The sequence below is a fragment of the Panthera leo genome, chromosome E1, assembly GCF_018350215.1.
Source record: "Panthera leo isolate Ple1 chromosome E1, P.leo_Ple1_pat1.1, whole genome shotgun sequence".
In the NCBI taxonomy this organism is placed as follows: Eukaryota; Metazoa; Chordata; class Mammalia; order Carnivora; family Felidae; genus Panthera; species Panthera leo.
This window is the reverse complement of record NC_056692.1, coordinates 37606689-37629668: the sequence shown is the minus strand read 5'-3', so window position 1 is coordinate 37629668 and position 22980 is coordinate 37606689. Positions and strand designations below refer to the sequence as shown.

General features: G+C 57.5%; 1 protein-coding gene across 1 annotated transcript in view; it reads left to right on the top strand.

The window, feature by feature from the left end:
- SRCIN1 (SRC kinase signaling inhibitor 1) overlaps window positions 1-22980 on the top strand; it is a 62901-nt gene that overhangs the window by 26135 nt on the left and 13786 nt on the right. Inside the window, exons 3-13 of the mRNA XM_042914479.1 lie at window positions 544-642; window positions 10906-11101; window positions 11767-11965; window positions 12373-12466; window positions 12975-13849; window positions 14984-15076; window positions 15327-15370; window positions 15689-15876; window positions 16924-17099; window positions 22302-22432; window positions 22586-22733. Coding sequence (XP_042770413.1) covers window positions 544-642; window positions 10906-11101; window positions 11767-11965; window positions 12373-12466; window positions 12975-13849; window positions 14984-15076; window positions 15327-15370; window positions 15689-15876; window positions 16924-17099; window positions 22302-22432; window positions 22586-22733 — 2243 coding nt within the window. The remainder of the gene's footprint in view (window positions 1-543; window positions 643-10905; window positions 11102-11766; window positions 11966-12372; window positions 12467-12974; window positions 13850-14983; window positions 15077-15326; window positions 15371-15688; window positions 15877-16923; window positions 17100-22301; window positions 22433-22585; window positions 22734-22980) is intronic.

Below are 22980 nucleotides of genomic sequence, written 5' to 3'. Positions count from 1 at the left end.
AATGAAGGTGAATGGCTTTGGGGATGGCGAGGGGGAAGAAGGCCTTGGGGGAAAGGTCCTGGGTTAATGGGTTTCAAGTCTTAGGTGTGGTGTGGCCTGGGGTTGGGAGACAGCAGGGAAGAAAGAGGTGCTGTCGGTGCAGAGGCACGTGGGAGTGAGGACCCCTGCGGACTGGTTCCCCGTCTCTGTGAGGGAAACGAGGAGCTGGAGGAGAGGACAGGTGAGGAACAGCTCCTTGGTGGAGCGTCCAGGGAGGCAGTCAAAAATTGAAGAAAGGGAACTCAGGAGTATCTGACGGAGGAGACCCCCTCCTGGGCTGAGGCAGCCCCCAGTCGGACACGAGAGAAACATCCAGAAACAGACCAGGGGTTCTAGTTAGAGATCCAGCCTTGGGAAGGGACCAGCCAGTGTTGCAAGTTCCCTTTGGGGTGTGAGTTCCGTGCCAAACCTTGCCCCAGGAATGTCCCTCCCCGCCCCGTCACAGTCCCCCAGCGGCTCCTGCCCGCTCCCCCTAATGGGGTATCCCCCCCTTCGCACACACAGGTTGGCGGCTGGACCGTGGACCCCGTGTGCCTCCTCAGCTCCCTCTGCTCCCACCTCCATGGCGACTCCGCCCCCTCCGGGGCTGGCCAGCCGGCCCAGGTGAGTCACCCACTTCCCTCACACTCCCCAAACCCCTGGAGGAGTTTGGCTTGGGGAAGACTTTTTTTTTGGAGGGGGGATATCTAGGACTTTAATTTTGCATCCCTTTCTTTTATGTAGGAGCCTCCAGTTTCCGGAGACTCGTGCCCTGTACTCTCCCCTGATTATCTGATTCCGACCACTGCCTCCCCAAAAGTTTGGCTTTGGGGAAGGAGTTTTTTGAGGAGGAATATTCAGGTTTTGAAAACAATTTTTGGATTCTTTTCTCCTTTAAACAGGAGTACCTCCCCTATCCTCATCCATCGGTTTTCAGGAGACTCCTGGGCCCTGTACTCCGTTCCCATGCCCACAGCAGACCATCTCACTCCCATATCCCCACCCTACCTTTCCATCTCTGAGCAGAACCAACCTTCCCCTGATGCCTTACCATCAGGGAGTTCTTCACCATGTCTCTCTACCACCCTTCTCAGTACGCTCAAGGCTTAGTTTCCAATTTTTAAGAGGACTTTGGCATCTAGCTATTTGTTCTGAATTTGTTCCCGGATTCCTCAGCAAGCCTCAGTTTCCCAGATGGGAAGATGGATCTCAGCTTAGACAGGAGCACACTGAGGCGGGGCTTGGGCTCCCAGCTCAGGCTTGGGCCCTGCCAGGGAAGAAAAGTAGGCATCTGGGGCCCAAACAGGGAGGAGGGGTCAGGGAGTCAGAGTTGCAGCAGGGAAGGGGCCACCCTGAGAGGGCCTTGGCTTGAGGCTGTTCAGCTGTAGGAGGCAGAAAAGATGCAGAAACGAGGAGTCCAAGGGGTAGCATGGGTACCAGCTTCACTTCCTCACACGTCCTGCTCCCCCTGGGGACCGGCAGCAAGGCTTGACTTTTTCAAGGAGAATTAGAAGGAAAGATGTGACAGCCTAAGAAAGGGCAAGGCTCCAGAGCACGGACGTTTTAGCGGAGTGTAACTCAAGTCTAGCGACAGATTGGCACGCTCGGCGTCACCCACAGGGCATTCGGCCTGCTTCCCTTCTTGGCTCTCGGCCCCATCTTGACTGAACTTCGGGCAACAAATGTGTCTGCCCCCAAGGCTGGATGGCAAATGGGATAGACTTGTCCTGAGTGGCCAGGTGCACATGGAGGCTAAGACGGGGCTGGGACAGGGATGGTGATGGGGCAGAGGATAGACACGATGTGCCTGGGGCATACAGAGGCCTCCCCAGATGACGTGTCTTGGAACTAGATATGGTTGGGGTGCCGGAGAGGAGTGAGGCTGAGCTGGGTGAGCTCAGTTGTCCCTGGTCATGGGGCTTTAGGCCTGTCCACATCTGGAATTTGCTCTGATGGAGGAAATTCCATCAGAGTTTGAAAAGACCCTGACCCCAGGGCTTTGTAATTACAGAGGCAAGCGGCTGTTCATAGGCTCTTGTCATCACTTGCTACTCAGTGCTTATCACACTTCCCCATGGCTGAGTCTGAGGCTCTCCTTTATGTAAATGAAGTGTAGGATCAGAGAGTGTCAGCAAAGGCCGGAGTTACACAGCAGAGCAAGATCGGAGGCCATCAAGGAAGCTTAGGCGTCCTAGGCCTCCCAGACTTCGCTGGGAATGGAGTCATCGGAGAGCTGAGGAGGGCAGCGGTGCACAGCTGAGACCCTGATGGGGAGAGGCCATGATCTCGAGGGTGACAGGTCGGGAGGCAGGACACTCTTCCCCCCAACCCTAGGCCAGACCTTTGGGAGTGGGAGCCTAAAGAGGACCCTGGGAGAGGACCAGAAGCTAGACTCCAAGCCGCAGCCCCTCCCCCGCTTCCACTAGGCTGCCTAACCTCCCTCCCTCCTTCTGCAACCCGAGTCCCGGGCGGCGGGCCGGCGTATCGGGTGACCGCGGCGACGCAGCCACCAGCCTCCGCCGATCCTCGGCGGGGCTGCGCCGGCGGGGCCGCGCCGGGGGAGGGGGCCGGAGAGAGGATGTGCTCGGCGGCGCGCCGCGCCGCGCCAGGTGGAGTCGCGGTTACCGGGGCGACCGGGGCCCGGGCCGGCTCCGCGGCGGCGGCTCTCGCATTGCAGCAAAGGGCACCGGCGGCGGCGGCGGCAGCGGCGGCTGCGGAGGCGGCCGGGGGAGGGGAGAGCCCGGGCGGGTGGGAGTAGGGGGCCGCCCTCCCTCCCCCGCCGGACGCGGGACCTGGGGCTGGGGGCCCCGCGCATACACCTGTGGCCGCAGGTAAGGAGGAGCGGCTGCGGGGGCCGGGGCCGCAGCCTGAGGTTCCGCGGGCGGCGGGGCACGGAGACGGGAGCCAGCTCCGCGGCTCTGAGGGGCGGTCGGGGGGTGGGAGGCGCGCAGGCCGTGGCGGTTCCCGATCCCCGAGAAACGCCCCCTCCCCTCCCCCACCGCGTTCGCAGCCTTCCGCGTGGGCCGGACCCCCACCCCGAAATGCGGCTGGCGCCCCCTCCCCCATCCTCGGAAAGTCATGACCTTCCTGGGGTGCGCCCTTGCCCCCGGCGCGGCGCTGGTCCCGCAGCGCCCCCTCCCCCAACCCCCACGTTCTGCATTGGGGGGGGGTAGGAGGTGAGGGTGTCGATGGGCATACCTGGGGGGAGGGTCGTGAATGTGCGTCGTGGTGGGAGGCTGGCCACACGGGGACACGTTAGGTAGCCCTGAGGGTGCTGGTGTTTACGTGGACTAGTGTTCACAGGAGTTGAGAGGTGGGTGTGTGCGCGGGTGCACGCGGAGCCAGGGGATTAAGGAGCGGGAGGTGAGACCCGTTTGCTAGTCCTCCCTTTCCTGGAGGATGCGTCGTCGGGGCTTGAGGTCAAGGAGGGGTCACGCAGCTCACCTAGCCTACAGGGGACGTCTGCCAGAGGAGCGAGGAGCGGAGAGACCTCAGCTGGCTGGGCTCAGGCTCCCAGGGGGCACGGCCCCGCCCCTCCCAGGGCTTGGCCCCGGAGAAAGGGATCAGCTGCAGCGGGAGGGAAGAACCCCACTAAGGGCTCTTAAGGTGGGGAAGGGAGGGGGTTAACTCCTCAGCCCCCCACCCCCACCCCAGAGGGAAGAAGCTGTTTCCTTTTCTCACCTGGGAGTTTGAGGACTCCCCAGCCTTGCTTTCCAGGGTCACCGGGAAGCTTCCCCCTCCCGTCGTTCTGAAAGCCTTTTCCCTAGACAGTGAATGCTTGGCTTCCAAATCAAATCCTTAAGGACACTCTTCATTTTGCCCCCTGCTCTCGTAAGATTCTTTCCTACAAGTGAGTACCCTTGGCAAGGGCTCTCCCACTCAAACCTTCCTTTTTTCCACCTTCTCACCATCCTCTGGGAAGGGGAGACCCCCCATCTCTGAATATAGGGGATGGAGAGAGCTCCTTCCTGAAACTGGAGGTGTTTGCTGGGGGTGAAGGGCCAGACCTCTCTTGGGCCCTTCCTGCTCTTTGCCCTCCTTCCAGGCAGTTTCTGGTGTTGGGAAATTCCCAGGGGAAAGTCTCAGAAGGCTGAGCAGTGCTGGGTGCCAGGAGATGGTGGGAGTGGTGCCAGACAAGAGTATTCAGAGACATCCCCTCCCCTCCTATGGGCTGGTCCTAGTTTCTTCGCATTCGTTCATGGTCAAATATTTGTTGAGGGCCTACTGACATATAAGGCATTGTGTTAGGCAAGCAGGAGGAACAGACAGCCAGGGAAAGGGTGAGGAGGTTGGATGGGGAGAACCCCACCTTAGCAAATGGGGGTGGGGAGCTCTCTGCTCTCGGTCACCCAAGGCTGTCCTGTGGGTTTAACACCCTGGAAAGAGAGACAGAGGATAGATGGCATTTCTAGGGACTTCTCCCCACTTTTGTCCTCCCCTTCCCCCCCAAGGACACTGAGTTGCCAGGAGACTATGTGTCTTATTCCTGGTGGGGCCAACACAAAAGAGGATCTTTCTTCCCACTTTCCAGAGAGGCCGCGGGGGCAGAATCTACTCAGTGTGCCCTACAGGCCAGAGCCCAAAGTCTCAGCCTCACTCCAAGTTTGCCAAGCACAAACGCAGCAACTCTTCCATTGTTACCCTCTAGTGGGGCTTGCCTGGCCTTTCCTGTGGCACTGATGCTCCCCAGTCCTCTTCCCTGTCCCCAGGTAGTGACCCCTCCCTTCTGGGTCTGACTGCCCCACGGATGTGCCCAGCCTTGGGAGTCTGGGCACACCTAGTGTGGCTGTAGCCAGGCCCCAGAGGCGCAAGGCGGCCCCAGCCGTCTGCACATACTGAGTCTGATGTGTTGACACTGGGGGCTGGGTGGGGGTGGGGGATCCTCTGCCTGTTTTGAATCAGGAGTTAACCTACCTAATGCACGATGTCTGGGATGTCATAGGCAGGCGGCAGTGGCTCCGTGACCTGACGAGTGGGGGGAAGGAGGGATGAGACTTTCTCTTTGTATGTGAGCATTGTGTGGGTGCTGTTTTGTGTGTTTCTGCAGTTGAGGTGTGTGTGTGTGTGTGTGTGTGAGCGTGCACACACTTGTGAATGGTATCTTTGGGTGTCTCTGTGACTCTGGGGGATGTTGACAGGGGATGTGAATGGTGCCGGCGCCTCTGTATTTCTGTGCGGGGAGCTGGAGCGTGTGTGATGCAAGTGAGGGGCCTGCGAGGGGTACATACTTGTGCATGAGTGGGACTGCTCTCTGTATGAATGTCTCTGAGCTTCTGGGGTTGTTTCTGACCGTGGAGGGCTTCTCTCCAAGTGCTTGTGTCCTTTTGTGAGCGTGTTTTCGTTACTCAGGGTGTATCTGTGGCCATGTCCTTATCTGAGAGCGTCTGAGAGTCTGTGCTCGGCTCGGCGCGGGGCCTGCGTGTTTCGGGGCACCATGGGTGGCCTGCACGTATGCTGTGTAATGATGGTGGTAGAGGAGGGACGGCGGCCTTCTCTGCAGAGCCGTCCATCACCGCCAGGGCTGCAGACATGACTCCCATCAGAAACCTTCCCGTGCCCTCTGCCTGCCTCTGCCTGCCCCCCGTGTGTCCACTCCCTCTGCTGCCCCTCCCCTTCCCAAGGCCACAGGCAGCTGTGGCTAGGGCCCATTACTCCAGCCTCTTGCCTCCCCTCCCCTCCCCTCGGCACCTGTGGGCAGCCCCTGGCACCCACGGGGGTGGCATGTGTCCATAGATTGTTCTAGGCATTGGCTGGGGCACAGACTTTGCTGTCCCCTTCCCTTGCCTGGCGTGTGACTATCTTTTGTGTCTCTTGGAGCCAGTACTGGGGGGGAGAGGTGGCAATCGTAGTTCGGACAGGGATGGCCCTGGTGAGTGAACCCCTTCATCCCAGCCCAAGTCTGGCCTCACCCCCACTCTAAAGGTCTAACTCCATCCCAGCAGTGCCCCTCGACTCAGCCTCCGACCTACTCCTCTCGGCCATGAAAGCATTCAGGTGGCACAGGATACCCCTCTGTGATGTCCTGCCCCTATCAGGGATCCTCAGTGTCCCTCTTCTCTGTCAGTGGCTCTGAGGCTGGGGAATCTTGTCTGCTTGTGCCAGGCACCCCAGTGCCGGGCCATCTGCTGCCTCTGTCTTCCTGCTGAGGCTGGCACCGGTCAGCAGGGTGCCCTCGGCTTTGCCAAGAACCAGCCCAGCCTCTGGCCTCCTTCCTTGTCCTTAGCCATCTGGAAGGGCCTTCTGGTCTCTGGGGAAGACAGGGTGACCCTAGGTTGTTGTGAATGAGGAAGAGCCTGAGTTCCCCTACTCTAGGGGTGCAAGGAGCCTTCCTCTCTCATCTATCCGGCCAGAGGACGTTGTCCACACTCCCAGTCTCTACGGCCCCCCTTGCTGCCCATGGCTCCCCGTGGTGGACACCTGTCCACTTTGCTCTGTAAATCCAGTCCATCGTGGTACACAGGCCTCCCTGCCCTGGCCTTGGCCCCCGGCCACCCTCTTCTACCCTGTGCCGTATCAACCCCCCCCCGTCCCCCGCCCCGGACTCCAGTTCTGACCCCACGGTGCTTCACTCAGATACTTTCTGCCTGTTCGCCTAGTGAAGTCTAAATTGAAACCCACCCAGCTGGCCCCAGCCCCTTTGCAGCCCAATCTCCTACTTTCCCAGGCCTTACACCCCCAGCCAGACTGGACTAGTGACCATACCCTCAACACGCTCTCTGCTTGCCTGCCCCTGGGCACTTGCCTGTACTGTCCCCTCCGCTCAGCATGCCTTTCCTCCCAATCTCCAGCTGCTCATTTTTCGAGACCCAACTCAAATGTCGCCTCTTCCAGGAAGTTTCCCCTGGCCAGTCACAACAGATGCCACTTCTTTGACCCCGCAGCTCTGATTCATCTCTGCTAGTGTCTCATGGGTTCTCTACATCATGGTCATCGGTGCCTTTCCCACCTGTAACTCTCCGAGTTACCGTGACTAGAAGGCATAGCTTGTGAACATCTGGAATGGTTCTCCCTTGTCCCCACCAGGCAGCCTGGAGCCTGCTCAGGGCTGGCCTGGGTCTCAGTAGGGGATGGGATGTACCAGGCACTGCTTCCTTCCTGTTCCTGGGAGGGCAGAGGGCCCTCGTCCCAGAGCTGAGTGCTAAGCTCAAAGGGTCTCTATCCCACCTCCACCCCTACTCTCCCCTCCCCACCCTCGCATAACCATCTCTTCTCTTATTTCCATCAGCAGCCAAACTACTGGAGTTTCAAGGTCAGTGCGTGTGCTTCTCTGCTTCCATGACAACTGCATGTGCTCTCCTGCCCCTGGCCCTCCCTGCACATGCTTTGCACAGGGGTGTGCGTCTGCACGGGACCTTCTGGTGTGGGCGGTGGGCTTTGGGGCTGCAGGCTGTGGCTGCTGCTTTGAGAGAGTCCGGGTTCGCCTGCCAGGGGCTCATGGATCCAGAGTGGGAGTTTGGGCCACCCCTGCTGGGGATCTAGGCTGGGGGTACTTAGGCTTTCCCAGGCTGGGAGGGGCATTTTGGAATGAGAGAGGCTGCCTGACATTTACCTCCCCCTGGAGACACTGCTGGCTCCGAGGCAGGGACCTGCATCCCGCGATCTTGTTAAGAGCCCGCTTCTCTGGACTCGGCTTTCATCTTCCAGGGGGGCCTTGGGTCTATGATGAGCCCCTCATCCCTTTCCTACTTGGCACTTTGGGGAGGTGGTCAGTGCCAGGCAAGAGAGTCACAGCTCTGCACCCCAAGCCTGTTGCCCAAGTGGAGGGCTAAGCTCAGAGACAAGTGCCTTCCTGCCTCTCCTGGACAGTTTGGATTATCCACAGCTGGAGAGCTCTCTGCCCCCTCCCGGGGGCATCCTGCTGAGCCCTGGGGGAGCGCTCTCAGGTGCCTCCTCTGCCTCTCCTGGCAGCCAGGCCCAGGACCCAACCAAGTTAGGCTGCCACTTGTGTCCCAGAGCCTCCAAGTCCCAGGCACCATGACAGGGACTCATGACAGGGACAGTCATCTCATTCTGAGCATCTTGTTTGCATGCACGCTCCCAGAGAGAAGTCCTTGAATCAGAGAAATCATGGAGTCATAGACACATGTGAGGCACACAACTTTTTTGGAGGAAGCGGTAGAATGTAATGGTTTAATGCATGGGCCCAAGAGCCTGGTGGTGTATTCCAGTCTGTTACTAAACTAGCTGAGTGACCGGCGGCAACTTACATAATCCCCTGGGCCTCAGTTTCTCCTCTGTAAAACGGAACAACATCGGCATCATAGCATTGTTGTAAAGCTAGAAGAGATGAGATACTGCACGTCCTAATCACAGTGCCTGGCTCCTGGCGAGCCTTCCATGGTAGCTCTTAGAATCACAGAAGCTGACTGGGTTCCCAAATCAGAATCACCTTGGGAACTTGTCAAAAATCCAGAACTCCAGAGATTTGGATTCAGTGAATGTGGGGTCCTGGAAAGAACGCTTTTAAAAGCTCCCAAGTGACCCTGCCCCAGTCTGTGGGCAGCCTTTGGAGACCTTGGATCCTAGTCTGACCGTCCCCACTCAGGGTTCCCTCTGCCGGATCTCTGACCAGGAGTCATCGGCTCCTTGCTAGAATACCTCCAGTGACAGGCGCACACTGCCTCCCACAGCAGCCCCTTCCTATCTTTGGACAGCGCTGCTTGAGTTACCGTGTTATTCTCTTGCCATCTCCCTCGTAGATAGGAAGTCCTGGATGTCTCACTTTTTTTCTGCCCTCTTGACTCAGCCCAGGACTAGAGAGAAGTGCTAATGGGCTTTCTCTCTTCTCAAGAGGGTTTTCCACAAGGGCTATGAGAACGGAAAGGTGTACCTGGGGCCAAGATGGAGACGGACGCTAGCAGGGCAAGGGAATGTGGCTATCTCTTCTCCCAAGGGTTGCCTCGACAGGCATCTGCCTTCTCTGCAGTCAGCCGCCCCTAAGAACCCCCACTTCATTCTGGCCCCTGTTCCATCTTCTTACTGGCACCTCACCTGTGTCCCCAGGCACTGTGGCTACCCTTTACTCTTCATCCCTGCTAGCTGCCTCATTCTGCCTGAATTCTGTAGGCCCTCCCCCATTTCATCCTGGCAGCCACTGGCCTTCCAGTTGCCTGGCAACCTCATGGCCGCCAGACAGACCTGGTTCCCCACACCGCTTCGGGGCTGAAGGTGATAGAAAGGGGCACAGGCTGGCACTGGTGATCAGCCTAGTGCTGAGTCACAGGGTACAAAGTCTGGGTATATGCGCCCCCCATGTGGGCTTAGTTCCCACGCTGCCTCCCTCCTCCACAGACCCATACCCACTCACTGGCCAAGGCATTGGGCTTCAGACTGGATGCCCCCTGAGGGCTCCAAATCTGACCTTCAACCTCCCCAAGGCCCCCAGGCCACCTCGGGCACAGCTGGGCACATTGCCCATCAGAGGAAGATGCTCTCTTTTTTCCAGAGTGCTAATCCAATTGGAATATTAAATTGAGTTAATATGAAGATGGAGATTAATTAGGGGCTAATCAGGATGGGGGAAGGAGGGAGCCGAGGAGAATAAATGATTCCTTTCTAGAGATACTTTTACTTTTTTTAATTACAAAAGTGATATATACTGATCGTGCAAAATTCACCCAGCAGACAAATGTATAAAAGAGAAAGCTTTGTCTCAACCCCAACTTAACCAATGTTAATGGCTTTCAGTGATTTGTTGTTGTTAAAAATGGATAACTTACTTTATAGAAAAGTACAATTGGACAACATGAATTTTTCCTTGATAATATATATAAATATGATACATATGTGTATTTAGTGTATGTAACATGGAATATATATAACATAGATCTGACTTACTATCTTCTCCCTTAAATAACAGAGTTTCTGACAGCACCCAGGTTTAAGGGAAGAGGCTGGGGCAGAATGGCAGGAGCTGTGGCCCTGAGTGACAGCCCAGCCTTTAGCCAAATGTAGGCTCTTAAAGTGTAACGGAAATCATGGTGACCCCTCCCTCAAGGGGAGAGTGATCAAGCTGCCCCGGGGACAGGGGACAGTCACTGGGTAACACCCTTCCCTAGCCCCAGCCGGATAGCACCCTCAGCTGTAGCTTCAGGACAAGGGGCTGCCATGTGGGGTATTGAGGGAGGCCTTTCTAGAAGGCAAGCCAGGCCAGTTGGCTGTGTGGCAGCATGTGCCTCTTGCAGGGAGGGGCTGAGGCCGGGCACACATGCCATGTGCTCATGGGGACCACACCAGGCTTAGCATGTACATTGCATGTAGTAGGCAGAGTCTGTTTGAAACCAGAGTCGAGCTAGCTTTGGGCTGGTTCTCCCAGTCAGCCTAAGTCAAGGACATTGTGCCCCTCTTTGAGGGCCCATACCTCCCAGAGTTGGGATCCTGGGATCCCTCATTCTTTTTGCTTCCTCCCTGGACCCTGTTCCTGCCCCCAGCCGACTCTCTGAACTCCACGAAGGATAAATTCGCCGCTCACAAACCCGCCGCTTAATTAATGTCTGGAACTAATGCCCCAATTTGCTCAATGATTCTGCTGCTCACCTCAGTGACAAATTTGTGTTGTTGTTCTTTGGAAGCTTAAAATAGCAGGCGTGCCCTGGCTCCCGCTCAGATGGTTTCTTGTCTGGCTTCCCAGGGTGCCTGAGTCCTTTGCCCACTCCTTACCTGCTGGGTGCCCTAGGGAGGCCAAGGCCCTAAGTGGTTGGGGAACTCTCCTGTAGCCACACAGCGAGTCTGGAATCCAGGAGACTGGTGTGTGTGTGTGTGTGTGTGTGTGTGTGTGTGTGTGTGTGTGTAGCTGGCTGGCAGGGGCTCCCTGGGCCCGGATAGAGGCAATGGGCAGAGCAAAAGGGGCTCATGTTTGATTCCTGTCATCCTGCCCTGCCCCTGCAGACCCGCAGCTCACGCCACACTCAGGGAGCCCAGCCCGGGCTGGCAGACCAGGCAGCCAAGCTGTCATACGCCTCGGCTGAGTCGCTGGAGACCATGTCCGAGGCGGAGCTGCCCCTGGGCTTCAGTAGGATGAACCGCTTCCGACAGAGCCTGCCCCTCTCCCGCTCTGCCAGCCAGACCAAGCTGCGCTCACCAGGTACTACTCGCCCAGTCCACCCTCCTCCTGGCCACTGGCTCCTCCCTCTGCTCTGCTCACTCTGAAACCCTCTTCACCCCCTTCACCATTCCATCTCTCCTCACCCAAGCCCCTGGCTCCCTTCGCCACATTCGCACCTCCCTGCCCCCCAGCAGTCTCCTCTCCTTGGGGCCTCTCCCTCCTCAGCTTCTCTTCCTAGCCCTCCTCTCTCCCACCCCTTCGCTCCCTTGGCACCACCTGCCCTATCCCTTGCTCTCCCCATCTCCTCTCTCCTTCATCCCCATTCACCGGCCCCCTCTTCCTTCATTCCCCTCTTGCTCACCTCTCTTCCCCTCAGCGACAACTCCCTCTGTGTCTGGCGCACCTGCTCCTGCCCCCAATTTCATTTCCTCATCCAGGCTCCTACCTGCCTGGGGTCGAGGAGGTGCCTTGAGAGGACGGCAGCATGAGGGGTGCCTGGGTGCACCTGCACTCCGGGGGCGCGTCTGGTCTCAGACCCTGCCTCTGCAGGACCAGCGCGGCTCCCGAAGGTCCCCCTCAATCTCCCAGCCGGCGTGGTGGCCGTGGTGGTGGTGGCGGCGGTGGCCGTGGTGGTGGTGGCGGCGGTGGCCGTGGTGGTGGTGGCGGCAGCAGCTCTGACAGAGAGGGCGGCGTCTCCTTCGCAGGGGTGCTGTTTCTGCAGTTCGGGGAGGAGACTCGGCGCGTGCACATCACGCACGAGGTCAGCAGCCTGGACACGCTGCACGCGCTCATCGCGCACATGTTCCCGCAGAAGCTCACCATGGGCATGCTTAAGTCGCCCAACACCGCCATCCTCATCAAAGACGAAGCTCGCAACGTCTTCTACGAGCTGGAGGACGTCCGGTGGGCGTGGCCCCGGGGGCTGGGTGGGCTTCCCCAGGCTCCTCCTCTGAAGGGGGGGAGCTCGATTCCCCAGGCCTTTCCCTCCCCAGCTTCCTCTTGACCCAACCTCAGCCCTTCCTCTCTCCTTCCTAGATCATCTTACCCCCTCCCCTCAAAATCATCCACCCCTGCTTAGCTCGTTTTGGCTTGAGCTAACCTGACAATGGCGCGTGAGGCCGAGGAGGTGGGTGGGGGTGGAGGCTGTTGCGTGTGTGTTGGTGGCAGGCAGTCTGAGGCACTGAGCAAGAAGTTAGGAAGAGGCCAGGGGCCCCTCTTGCCACCCCTCTTCCCTCTTTCTGGAGTAGCTACCCCTCCTTATCGCAGAGCTGAGGGATGGTGACCCATTGCACCTTCCCCTTCTCCCCCAGGGACATCCAGGACCGAAGTATTATCAAGATCTATAGGAAGGAACCATTATACGCAGCTTTTCCTGGCTCACACCTTACCAACGGGGACCTCCGGGTATGGCTGGGGATCCCCAGGGGACTGGGGAGGCTGGGCAGATGGGGTCCAGGTGCACAGAATCTAGTTATTTGTCACCAGGGATCAAAGCCAGCTTTTGGGGAAGGGAAGAGAGGCTGAAGCAGAGAGTGGCTTCCACTAACTGTGAGGTCATGGAGGGGTCCCTCCCCTCATCTGCCATGATCCCCTCCTCTGCATCCAGGATTTCCCCAGCAGGCCTCCGGATAGTCTAGGGGGCCTCTATCAGGGACCACTGCTTCCCTTCTTGCTTCCCCAACCCTCACCACAGAGTAGGCTGGGGGTTGCCTCTCTAGTGCCTCTCCATCCGCCACTTCCTCCATGCGGGGACCCCCGATGGGAAAGGGGCCCAAATGCAGCAGGAGGGAGGGAAGGCGGAGAACAGAAGGGACTTCCTAATTGTCAGGGGGGAGATGTCTCCTTAAGCAAGGGGCAAGGGATTCCCCTTTGTGACCAACCCTGTGAGGTTCTGGGACTGTCTTCTGCACAGAGGGAGATGGTGTATGCCTCGAGGGAGTCGTCGCCCACACGGCGTCTCAACAACCTGTCTCCGGCGCCGCACCTGGCGTCCAGCTCTCCGCCCCCGGGGCTGCCCTCCGGGCTGCCATCGGGGCTGCCCTCGGGGCTGCAGTCGGGCTCGCCGTCGCGCTCGCGCCTCTCCTACGCCGGGGGGCGCCCGCCCTCCTACGCTGGCAGCCCGGTGCATCACGCGGCCGAACGGCTCGGGGGCGCCCCCGCCGCCCAGGGCGTCAGTCCCAGCCCCAGCGCCATCCTGGAGCGGCGCGACGTGAAGCCAGACGAGGACCTGGCGGGCAAGGCGGGCGGCATGGTGCTGGTGAAGGGTGAGGGGCTCTACGCCGACCCCTACGGGCTGCTCCACGAGGGCCGCCTGAGCCTGGCCGCGGCAGCCGGTGACCCGTTCGCCTACCCGGGCGCCAGCGGTCTCTACAAGCGCGGCTCCGTGCGCTCGCTCAGCACCTATTCGGCCGCCGCGCTGCAGTCCGACCTGGAGGACTCGCTGTACAAGGCGGCGGGCGGTGGCCCGCTCTACGGCGACGGCTATGGCTTCCGCCTACCGCCCTCATCGCCTCAGAAGCTGGCCGACGTGGCGGCGCCCCCCGGAGGCCCCCAGCCGCCGCACAGTCCCTACTCGGGGCCGCCCAGCCGCGGCTCGCCAGTGCGCCAGTCTTTCCGCAAAGACTCAGGTTCTTCGTCGGTCTTCGCGGAGAGCCCCGGAGGCAAGACCCGCAGTGCGGGGGGCTCCTCAACGGCCGGAGCCCCGCCTCCCGAGCTCTTCCCCGGGCCTGGGGAGCGCCCGCTGGTTGGATTTGGGCCGCCGGTGCCAGCCAAGGACACGGAGACCAGGTGCGGGACGCTCGCGAGGCCTCAGGGCTGTTGGGGGTGGGGAGAGGGAACACATTCGGTCTGTGGCAGGGTTGCGTCCTGGACTGTGAGACCCCAGAGTCCTTTGTAGACCCAGAGTAGCCTTGAGAGTTCCCTGGAATAATTTGGATATGACAGGGAAGACACTGGAGAGACGGACATGCCATTTTCCTTCCTTCTGCAAGACCTGGAGGGGTTGGATGAAAGGGCCCCAGACAAGGCCTCTGGAGACCTGGGTGTACATCGGATCCCTAAACCTCAGTTCCCCCAACTAAAATTGAGGCTGAACCAGCCCTCCGAGCCTTTCCTGCTCAGAGTTTGCAGCCATGAGAGCTGTCCAGCACACAGTCAGCTGAAGTCCACTGGGGAGGGGGTGCTGGTAAGAAATAGGAATGGGGAGAGAGGCACATTCCATTAGGTAGCCTCCAAGCTGGGGAACTCTTGCCTGTTATTCAGCTCCAACCTAAGGATACAGGGCTGGAGGAGGTAACCAGAGCATTGACCTATCCCCCTTCTGTCCTTGGGCAGTGCTGCCGAGATATGGAGAAGCAATTCACATTCACACAGCTCTCCTGTGGCTTGTGTGCCAGGCACTGCACTGGGCACTGTGGATGCCAAGTTGGGAGAACCTGATTCCTGCCTTGTTCAGTGGGGATGACACATTAAAAAAATACTTGCACTTCCTTTGAGAGAGTAGACAGGTGGTGTGGAAGGAGGGACTCCTTGAAGCTGTTGAGGACTCCGGGATGGCTTCTAGGAGGAGGTAGGGAGGAGGGCATGCCAGGAAGGGGGAAAACATGTGCAGAGGTATATGTGCAGGGGCCCCACCTCCCTGAGGTGGGGCCCATTAGAGAGCCAGTATTGAGAGATGGGGCCGGCAAGGGAGGAAATGACTGTCCGATGGAAAGGGGCCTTCCCAATGTTAGGTGGGGGACTGTGGGCTTGAACCTTTGGCATTGGGGCCCTCTGAATTGTCTGTGCTGGTGGCTGGGGAGGGAATGGTATTTCCTTTAATTATCAATCTTAGGAATGGAGGCATTCCTTAGGAACGGGGTCCCTCAGCAAGAGGGACCCCATACCCAGAGAAGTGTTGCTCAAAGCCACTATCCTTTCCAGAGAGCGCATGGAGGCCATGGAGAAGCAGATTGCCAGCCTCACGGGCCTGGTACAGAGTGCCCTACTACGAGGCTCGGAGCCTGAGACCCCCAGGTAAGACTCTTCTCTCAACACTAGTGCCATGGCCTATGGTTGAGGCAAGAGGAAGGAAAAGTGGGCAGCAGAAGCCTGGCCCAGCTCTGCCAGTGTCTCAGTGTGTGAATCTGGATGAGACCCTTTCCTTCTCTGGGACTCCATCCTGACATCAGGGGACTGGAGGAGATTTTGTTCAAGTCTCACCCAAGCTTTGATGGTCTGGGGTCAGCCCGGACCCACTGATGGCCATCTTTTCCCTGTGCCACAGCGAGAAGATTGAAGGCTCCAATGGAGCAGGAACCCCGTCAGCACGTGAGTGACCCTTTGCCCCTCCCCCACAGGTACTTGCCCTCTCCAAGCCTCAGATTCCTAATCTGTGAAGTGGGAATTAAACCATCAGCTATGTCACTGGGCTTCAGTGGATCAATGAACAGTCACCTTAGCCCAAAATGCCTTTGCCCTGGTGCTTTGCTCCCTACAGAAGGGCTGAGCCATTAGTTGGGGCAGGGAGTCAGAGCCCCGTGCTTCTCTAGCTACTGTGAGGATCCGGGGTGGGAAGGACCTTGTCCAAACCCCTTGCAGGCTCAAGGTTTGTTCCCTTTCTCCCATCCTCGTGGTCCCTCTCTGCAGCCTGTGGGTCAGGCAGCCGGAGCAGCGGGGCCACCCCAGTGTCTGGCCCTCCCCCGCCCTCGGCCAGCAGCACTCCTGCGGGGCAGCCCACTGCCATCAGTCGTTTGCAAATGCAGCTGCACCTGCGTGGCCTACAGAACAGCACCAGTGACCTGCGCAGCCAACTTCAGCAACTCCGAAAGCTCCAGGTACAGTCTGCTCCGGGGCCTCGCCCCGTGCCCCGCCCCCTCAAGCCCCTCCCAGACACGACCCTCCCACTCACGCCGCAACCCCTTCCCACCGCTCGCCCTTGCTCCCCTCACTGCGCCCTCCTTACCCTTTCCCTGAAAACTCACCGTTCTCTTGGAGCCCCAGTCCGCCCCCACTGAGCCCTTTCCCCCAGTCAGTATCCTCAGGGTAGTCCCAATTCCTTCTTGCCCAGCATTCTCCCCCTCCCCTCCTTTGGGCGGAAGTCCCCCCCGCCCCAGATCCTCTCCCTTACCCCTTCCTGAGTCCGCACAGTTTTCCCCGCCCTCCCCCGTCTGGCAGATGGTCCCACCAGTCAGGAGCCTGGCATCGCTGTGCCCGCTCCTCCAGAGGGCCCCAGGGCCCATCAGGTGAGAATAATGAACAGAGACAGGCTGGAGAGGGGGCAGAGAGTTGCCATCTGGGCAACGGATAAGATCTCACCCACCCCCGCCATTGCCCCAACTCAGCCTTAGAACTGGGTTCGAGAGTTAAGTTAGTCTTCTCGCCCCAGCCACGGAAGCTCTATCAAACCCCACTGCTTGAGTCTTTCTTCGAAGCCACAGCCATGCAGCCGCACGGTCGGCACGGTCCTACATAGGGCTTCCTCTTGCCCCCCAAATATGCCCGTCCGTTCTCCTGTCTCTGTATTTGCCCAGCACGTAACCTTGTCCTCCGCCCCCCACCCCACCATCATAGCCCTTCGCTCCTGCTCACGGCCACAGCCACGCAGCCGCACCCTCAGCATGTTCCAATTTAGCACTTCTCCCGCCACCATCCCCCTGCCTTTCTCCTCCTGCCTCTATTCTTCCCCAGAATTTAGCCCGGGGCCTCTGTTTCCCACCATCCCACCCCTTCGCTGCTGCTCGCGGCCGCGGCCGAGCAGCTGCTGCTTCGGTGGAGCCCGCCCAGCCTCCGGCTACCCTCTGCCCGCCTCCTCCCGGCCCTTCCCCTGCTGCGCACCTCCATTCCCTCCCACCCTGGTCCATCGGTCCCTCTGCGCCCCGCAGCTACAGAACCTGGAGTCATTGCGCGCGCTGCTGAAAGGCACAGAGGCGGAGCTGAGCATGCGCGTGTCGGAGGCTGCGCGAAGGCAGGAGGACCCGCTGCAGCGGCAGCGCACCCTGGTGGAGGAGGAGCGGCTGCGCTATCTCAACGACGAGGAGCTCATTACCCAGCAGCTCAAGTGAGGCTGGGCCCCCGGGGCGGAGGGAGGGCTGGGGGTGCGGCCTGGGCCCACAACCTGGTTCCACTGGGAGGTGCAGCTCCCTTCCTTCTGAATCACAGGTGACGTTGGTCTGGTCTGAAGCCTGAGTTCCTTCTCCTCTGTGGCCTGATTTCTCTGTGACCCACAAACCTTTGACCATCTGGCACAATTCCTGATTTCTTTCTTTCTTTTCTTTTTCTTTTTCTTTTTTTTTTCCTGGCTTGACGCCCTGCTTTTGCTATGCTTTTGCTTCCTCATGGTCCACAGTCTGGCTTCCCCTTGGCCTGCAGCCTAACTTTCATGTGGCCAGCAGCAGGATTTCAGTCTGTCCTCTGCCTGCTTTCATTCTGGACCTGTGACCTGTACAAAGTGACCCTTGGGGAGCCACAGCTGCCACCACTCTACTTCCCTGACCTCCGAGGCCCGATGTAGCCAAGGAAAACCCTCCTCCCATCCTAGTCCACTAAAACAAGGCTCTAGCTTTTTCAGAAGGAATGAGGAACAGAGAACATCCTGCTCCCAGTTGCTTAGACGTGGAAGGGTTAACCAGAGACAGTCCTCTGATCCAAATTTAGCAAATGGCTGTCTGGCCAAGATTCCGTCGTCTGGCACTGTTGATGGGAGAAGCTGCCTTTTGCTGTCCGTCCACTGAGTGAGCACCCCCGCCCCATGGCAGCCTTCCCTCATTAGTCACTGGGGTCTGAGACAGAGGTCCTGCTCCTTTCTCTGGCTTCCCTCTTGGTGGCACAGGGCACAAAGGGACTTGAAGTCCAGCTCCAGCAATGAGAGACTATGTGATCAGGGTAGTTTCTGCCCTTCTCTGTTCTTCAGCTTCCTTATCTGTGCCCAATAAGATTTTTGCTGTTCTTTCCAGGGAGGGCTTGGGTTCTACTGGCCAGTGACTTGGGGAGCCAGGAGAGGAAAGGATCCCAGCTTGCAAGGGGCTCCTTGAGAAGGGTCCCTACTTCTCAGCCTTGGGCCCACACAGCCTATGCATTTCAGTAGGGCACAAGATTCCCATGACCCCTTGGGGCTGAGGTGAAATAAGGGGCCACTTCTCTTGGAAGTAAGCTGGCGGCAGCCACCCCATCACTTCCAGTGTAAAAGCTTAAGGACAACATCAGTCAGATCTCCAAGTAGACTGACGGCTGCCATCACCCCTCATCCATTGACCCAACTTTTCTGTCCTCTCTTTGTCCCTTTTCACTCAGCACAGAGGAGCTGGGTTAGAATTTTTTAAAGGAACTTTACTGAGACATTAAAGGAAAATAAAAGAAAATATAAAAGCATAGAGGCAGAAGAGATGAAAAGACAGATTGAAGCTTCTGTCATATGCATGTCTGGTCCTCAGCTTCCTGGGGGCCTCAGTTCTCCAGGAGCACACAGACTCCCTGCCCGCTGTCTTGTTATCAAACTCTGTTCATACGGCTCGCTTGAGAGAGTTTGGGCTACTACGTTGCTTCTGGCAGGATTCTCCATCCACTTTGAAGGGGGTCCTGCCTTTTCGGGGGGCGGCCCGGGCTGGGCTGTACATCAGCCCCACAGTGGCTCTAGCTTGGCTTACAAGGGCCCTCCCTGCCAGCTCCCCTAGCATCCCTGGGCTTTAGGCTGACCAGCAGGCCCATCCTTACCCCTATCCTGGCTGTAGCCCCTGAAGGCCCACTCTTGTTCTGCTTTGCTCTGCCCCTTCCTCTTGCCCTGGCATCTTGCTGGAGGTTAAGGCCAATTCTGTGCTTCATTCAGCTTGGCTCTCTCACCTGTTTTTCTACCGAAGCATTTGATCCCTGTCTAGACGTTACCCTCTGCCAACTGAGACCTTTTGGCCTCTGGAGCCCAACTAGAACTAACCCAGTACCGGCTTTGTAGGCATACGAGCTACTCAGTCACAAAGGGCCCCATGCTCTTAATGGCCCCATACTCTGCTGTTGTCATCTTGGAATCTGTAATGATTTTTTAACCAGGGGCAAAATCTTCATATTCCACTGGGCCCCATAAATTATAGAGCTGGTTCCGTCCTGACCCTGCCCTCTCCACCCCTCCAGGACTGAACCTGGGTCTGGAAAGCCCAACCACTTTGTGATAATGGTGTCTAGACTTGCACCAGTCTGGGGTTCATTTGCAGAACCCGCACAAGTTGGGTCTCCCAAAACTTCAGCAGGTTTTGTGATCAGAAAATCAAGGTGACGGGGCGCCTGGGTGGCTCAGTCAGCTGAACATCCAACTCTTGATCTCAGCTCAGGTCTTGATCTCAGGGTCATGAGTTCAAGCCCCACGCTGGGTGTGAAGCCTACTTTAAAAAAAATGAGGTGCTAATTGCGCCTAAGGAGGACCTAGCCTCTTCTGCCTGAGAGTTGCAGTGTCGTGTCCTCTTGAAGGCTTACTCGAGTCCTCCTTTAAATGGGGGTCTCTTCCCCTCAGAGTGATGTCTGGAAGTGACCATTTTACAAGACTGGCAGACCCTGAGCCAGTTAGGTGTCACGCATAGCAGGGGAGAGTTGTTGTTTCCCACGTAGGAGAGCAAGGGCTGGGTGGGACAGGGATGGGGATGGGCTGATGTTAGGTCCAATGTGGAGGTGAGATGCAGCCGAATCCAACAGCCGAAGTCAGACATGAATAGATTCTGCTTTGCTGCAAAATAGTTGCATGACCTGAAACAAGCTACTTAATCTCCCTGAACCTTTTTTTTTTTTTTAATGTTTTAATGTTTATTTATTTTTGAGAGAGAGACAGAGTGTGAGTGGGGGAGGAGCAGAGAGAGGAGACACAGTATCCAAAGTAGGGTCCAGGCTCTGAGCGGTCAGCACAGAGCCCGATGCAGGGCTCGAACCCACGAACCATGAGATCATGACCTGAGCCGAAGTCGGACGCTTAACCGACTGAGCCACCCAGGTGCCGTCCCCCCGCCGCCCAACCCTTTTTAATGCCAAAGTTCATTGTGTTAGTTAGGGTAGCTGCTATAACAAATTGTGTAATGATTTAAAAGTAATAGACATACGTTTTTTGTTTTTGTTTTTTCTCTCATGGAACAGTACCGGGTGGGTTAGTGGAACAACTGTTTTCCATGCAATCATTCAGGGACCCAGGCTAATGGAGGTTTTGCCATCTCCAATACATGCCTTCTGAGATCATGCCAAGGGTCCTTGCCTTTCAACCCATAGGAAGGGGGGGAAGAGCATGGAGGAGCTTACAGGGGAGGTTTTAATGGGCAGGCCTGGAAGCAGCCTATACGCCTTCAACTCACTTTCCATTGGCTGGACCTCAGGCATTGGCCATTTTAACCGCAAGGGATGCTGGGAAATGTAGTCTAATGTCTGAGCTACCGTTTGTGTGTAAACGGGAGGTAATAATGGCTCCCCACACCCAGGATTTTTTGTGAGGATTAAATAAGGTAATGAAAGTGGAGGGCTGAATGTGGCACCCGGTGTGCTATAAGCGCTTCGTACAAGTTAGGCAGCTCTTTAACCGCCAGGGCTGAGTCACAGGAATGTGTCCTTGCTCCAGTGTGGTCTGTCTTTTCATCCGCTAGTTGGATGGAGATGTATAGGCATGCTGATAAGATTTGCTAGTGACACAGAGCTTTGAGGGGAAGCAAATCTGTTGCAGGGTAGAGCCGAGATTCAAAAGTTGTTCCCACCTGGATTGTTGAGCTGAAATCCGGCAGATGGCATTTGACAAGAATGTATGTAAAGCCTTGCATGTGGGTCAGGGATGTCAGTGACTCACGTACGGAATTGGAATGACCTACCTGGACAGCGGTTCCTTCTTTCACTTATTCATTCATTCCACAATTATTTACCAGACACCTATTCTGCTCCAGGCACGGTGCCAGGTGCCGGGAATTGGAGATGAATCCAGAAGACCCGGTCCCTCTCTGCCTGCCAGGAGCTACACAGCCCAGCAGGCAAGAGCTCCAAGGGTTGGTGAGGGAGGCAGAAAGCAGACTCCCAACTCCCAAGTGTAGAAGTTCCCACTGAGACCTGAGGAAGGAGTGGGAATTAGTCACACGTGTGCATATGTGTGCATGAGTGTGTGTGTGTGTGTGTAAATGGAATGTTCTAGGCAGAAGAAATGGCATCGGAAAGGCCTAGAGAAGGCAGCAAGTACAAGGACCTCAGAGAAGTTGTAGACCGTTCTAAACAGAAGGAAGCCAGAGGAGGACAGGGGATGTGGCTGGAGGGAAACTAAGAGCAGCCCCCAGGGACTGACCCCTTACCACCCCTTTCCCATGTGTATTTGCTCCCTTAATCCTCACAATGGCCCCTGGAGGGAAGAACTCTCACTACCCCCCCCCCCCCATTTCTTGGATAGGAAGGTTACAGCCCAGAAATAGTACATAACTTGTCCAAGGTCTCTCTGCTGGGACGGGCAGAGCTGGGATTGGAATTTGGATCTGATTCTAGAGCCAAATTTTCAACTACTACCCTCATGCCCTTCTTGGCTTGGATTTTAGCTTCAGGACGATGGGATCCATGTAAGGTTCAACGCAGGAGGTAATGACTTGGTGTGATTTTACATTTTAGAAAGATGTGGGGCTTGGGGTTCCTGGGTGGCTCAGTCGGTTGAGCGTCCGGCTCTTGGTTTCAGCTCAGGGCATGATCTCACGGTTTCGTGAGTTTGAGCCCCACGTCGCATCAGCTCTGTGCTGACAGTGCAGAGCCTGCTTGGGATTCTCTCTCTCTTCCTTTCTCTCTCCCCCTCCCCCACTCATGCTGTCTCTGTCTCTCTCAAATAAATAAACAAAAATACTCTTAAAAAATAAAGATGTGGGGTTTTAAACGGCACAAGCTCAGCATAAACCTGCTGACACCTGAAAACAGTTTTGTCCTCAAGGGAAGAGGCTGAGTGCCTGGATCATTTGAGAAAAGGTAGATGGACATGGCAGGGGCCACCCCTCAAGAGAGGAGACCCCACAGGGGCACATGCAGTGGCCTCCCGTTCCCGGAAAGGCTGCCAGGTTCTCTGCTGCCTCTTTGGCAGGAAGGGCAGAGGATGCAAGTTATAGGGAGGGAGATTCGGGCTGACGTTTGGCATTTCTCTGAGGTTTGATCTCACCTGGGCCTGTAGCCTGGTGAATGGCTTTTAATTGCGATCCGACCGGTGGCCTGATTTCTTTCCAGCTGCCCAATTTCAGGGGGCTGGGCTGGGGCCAGAAGGGCTGAGGGGGTCTCTCTCTGGCCGCAGTGACCTGGAGAAGTCGGTGGAGAAGATCCAACGGGATGTGTCCCACAACCACCGGCTGGTGCCTGGGCCGGAGCTGGAGGAGAAGGCGCTGGTGCTGAAGCAGCTCGGGGAGACCCTGACTGAGCTCAAGGGTGAGCCTGGAGGCGAGAGTGTGGCACGTGGTCCAGTGGGGGAGTCCCTGCTTCACCCCCACCGCCCACCCCCGGGCGCTGCCCTCCCTGCTGCCTGTCCTCCCTGTCCTTGGAGCTGCTCCCTCCCCAGCTCACTCCTTCTGGTCCCCTCAGCTCACTTCCCAGGCCTGCAGAGCAAGATGCGGGTAGTGCTGCGTGTGGAGGTGGAGGCCGTGAAGTTCCTGAAGGAGGAGCCGCAGCGCCTAGACGGGCTACTCAAGCGCTGCCGTGGGGTCACAGACATGCTGGCCCAGATCCGAAGGTCTTTCTATCCCTGACTTCTTAGCTCCGACCTCCGATTTCCCAGGAGGTCACACACTGGGCGTAGATCAATAGATCGGCCTGGCCCCTTATCCTGACTCCTTTAGAGGTCACTGATATGCCAACTGGATCTGAACGTCAACTCTGACCTGTGACCCCTGGCATGGTGTAGGCTTGGCTCTCCCTTATGCTGGATGCAGTCACTCCTCCCCAGACCCTTCCGTCTGTCCTGCAAGATCCCAGAGCCC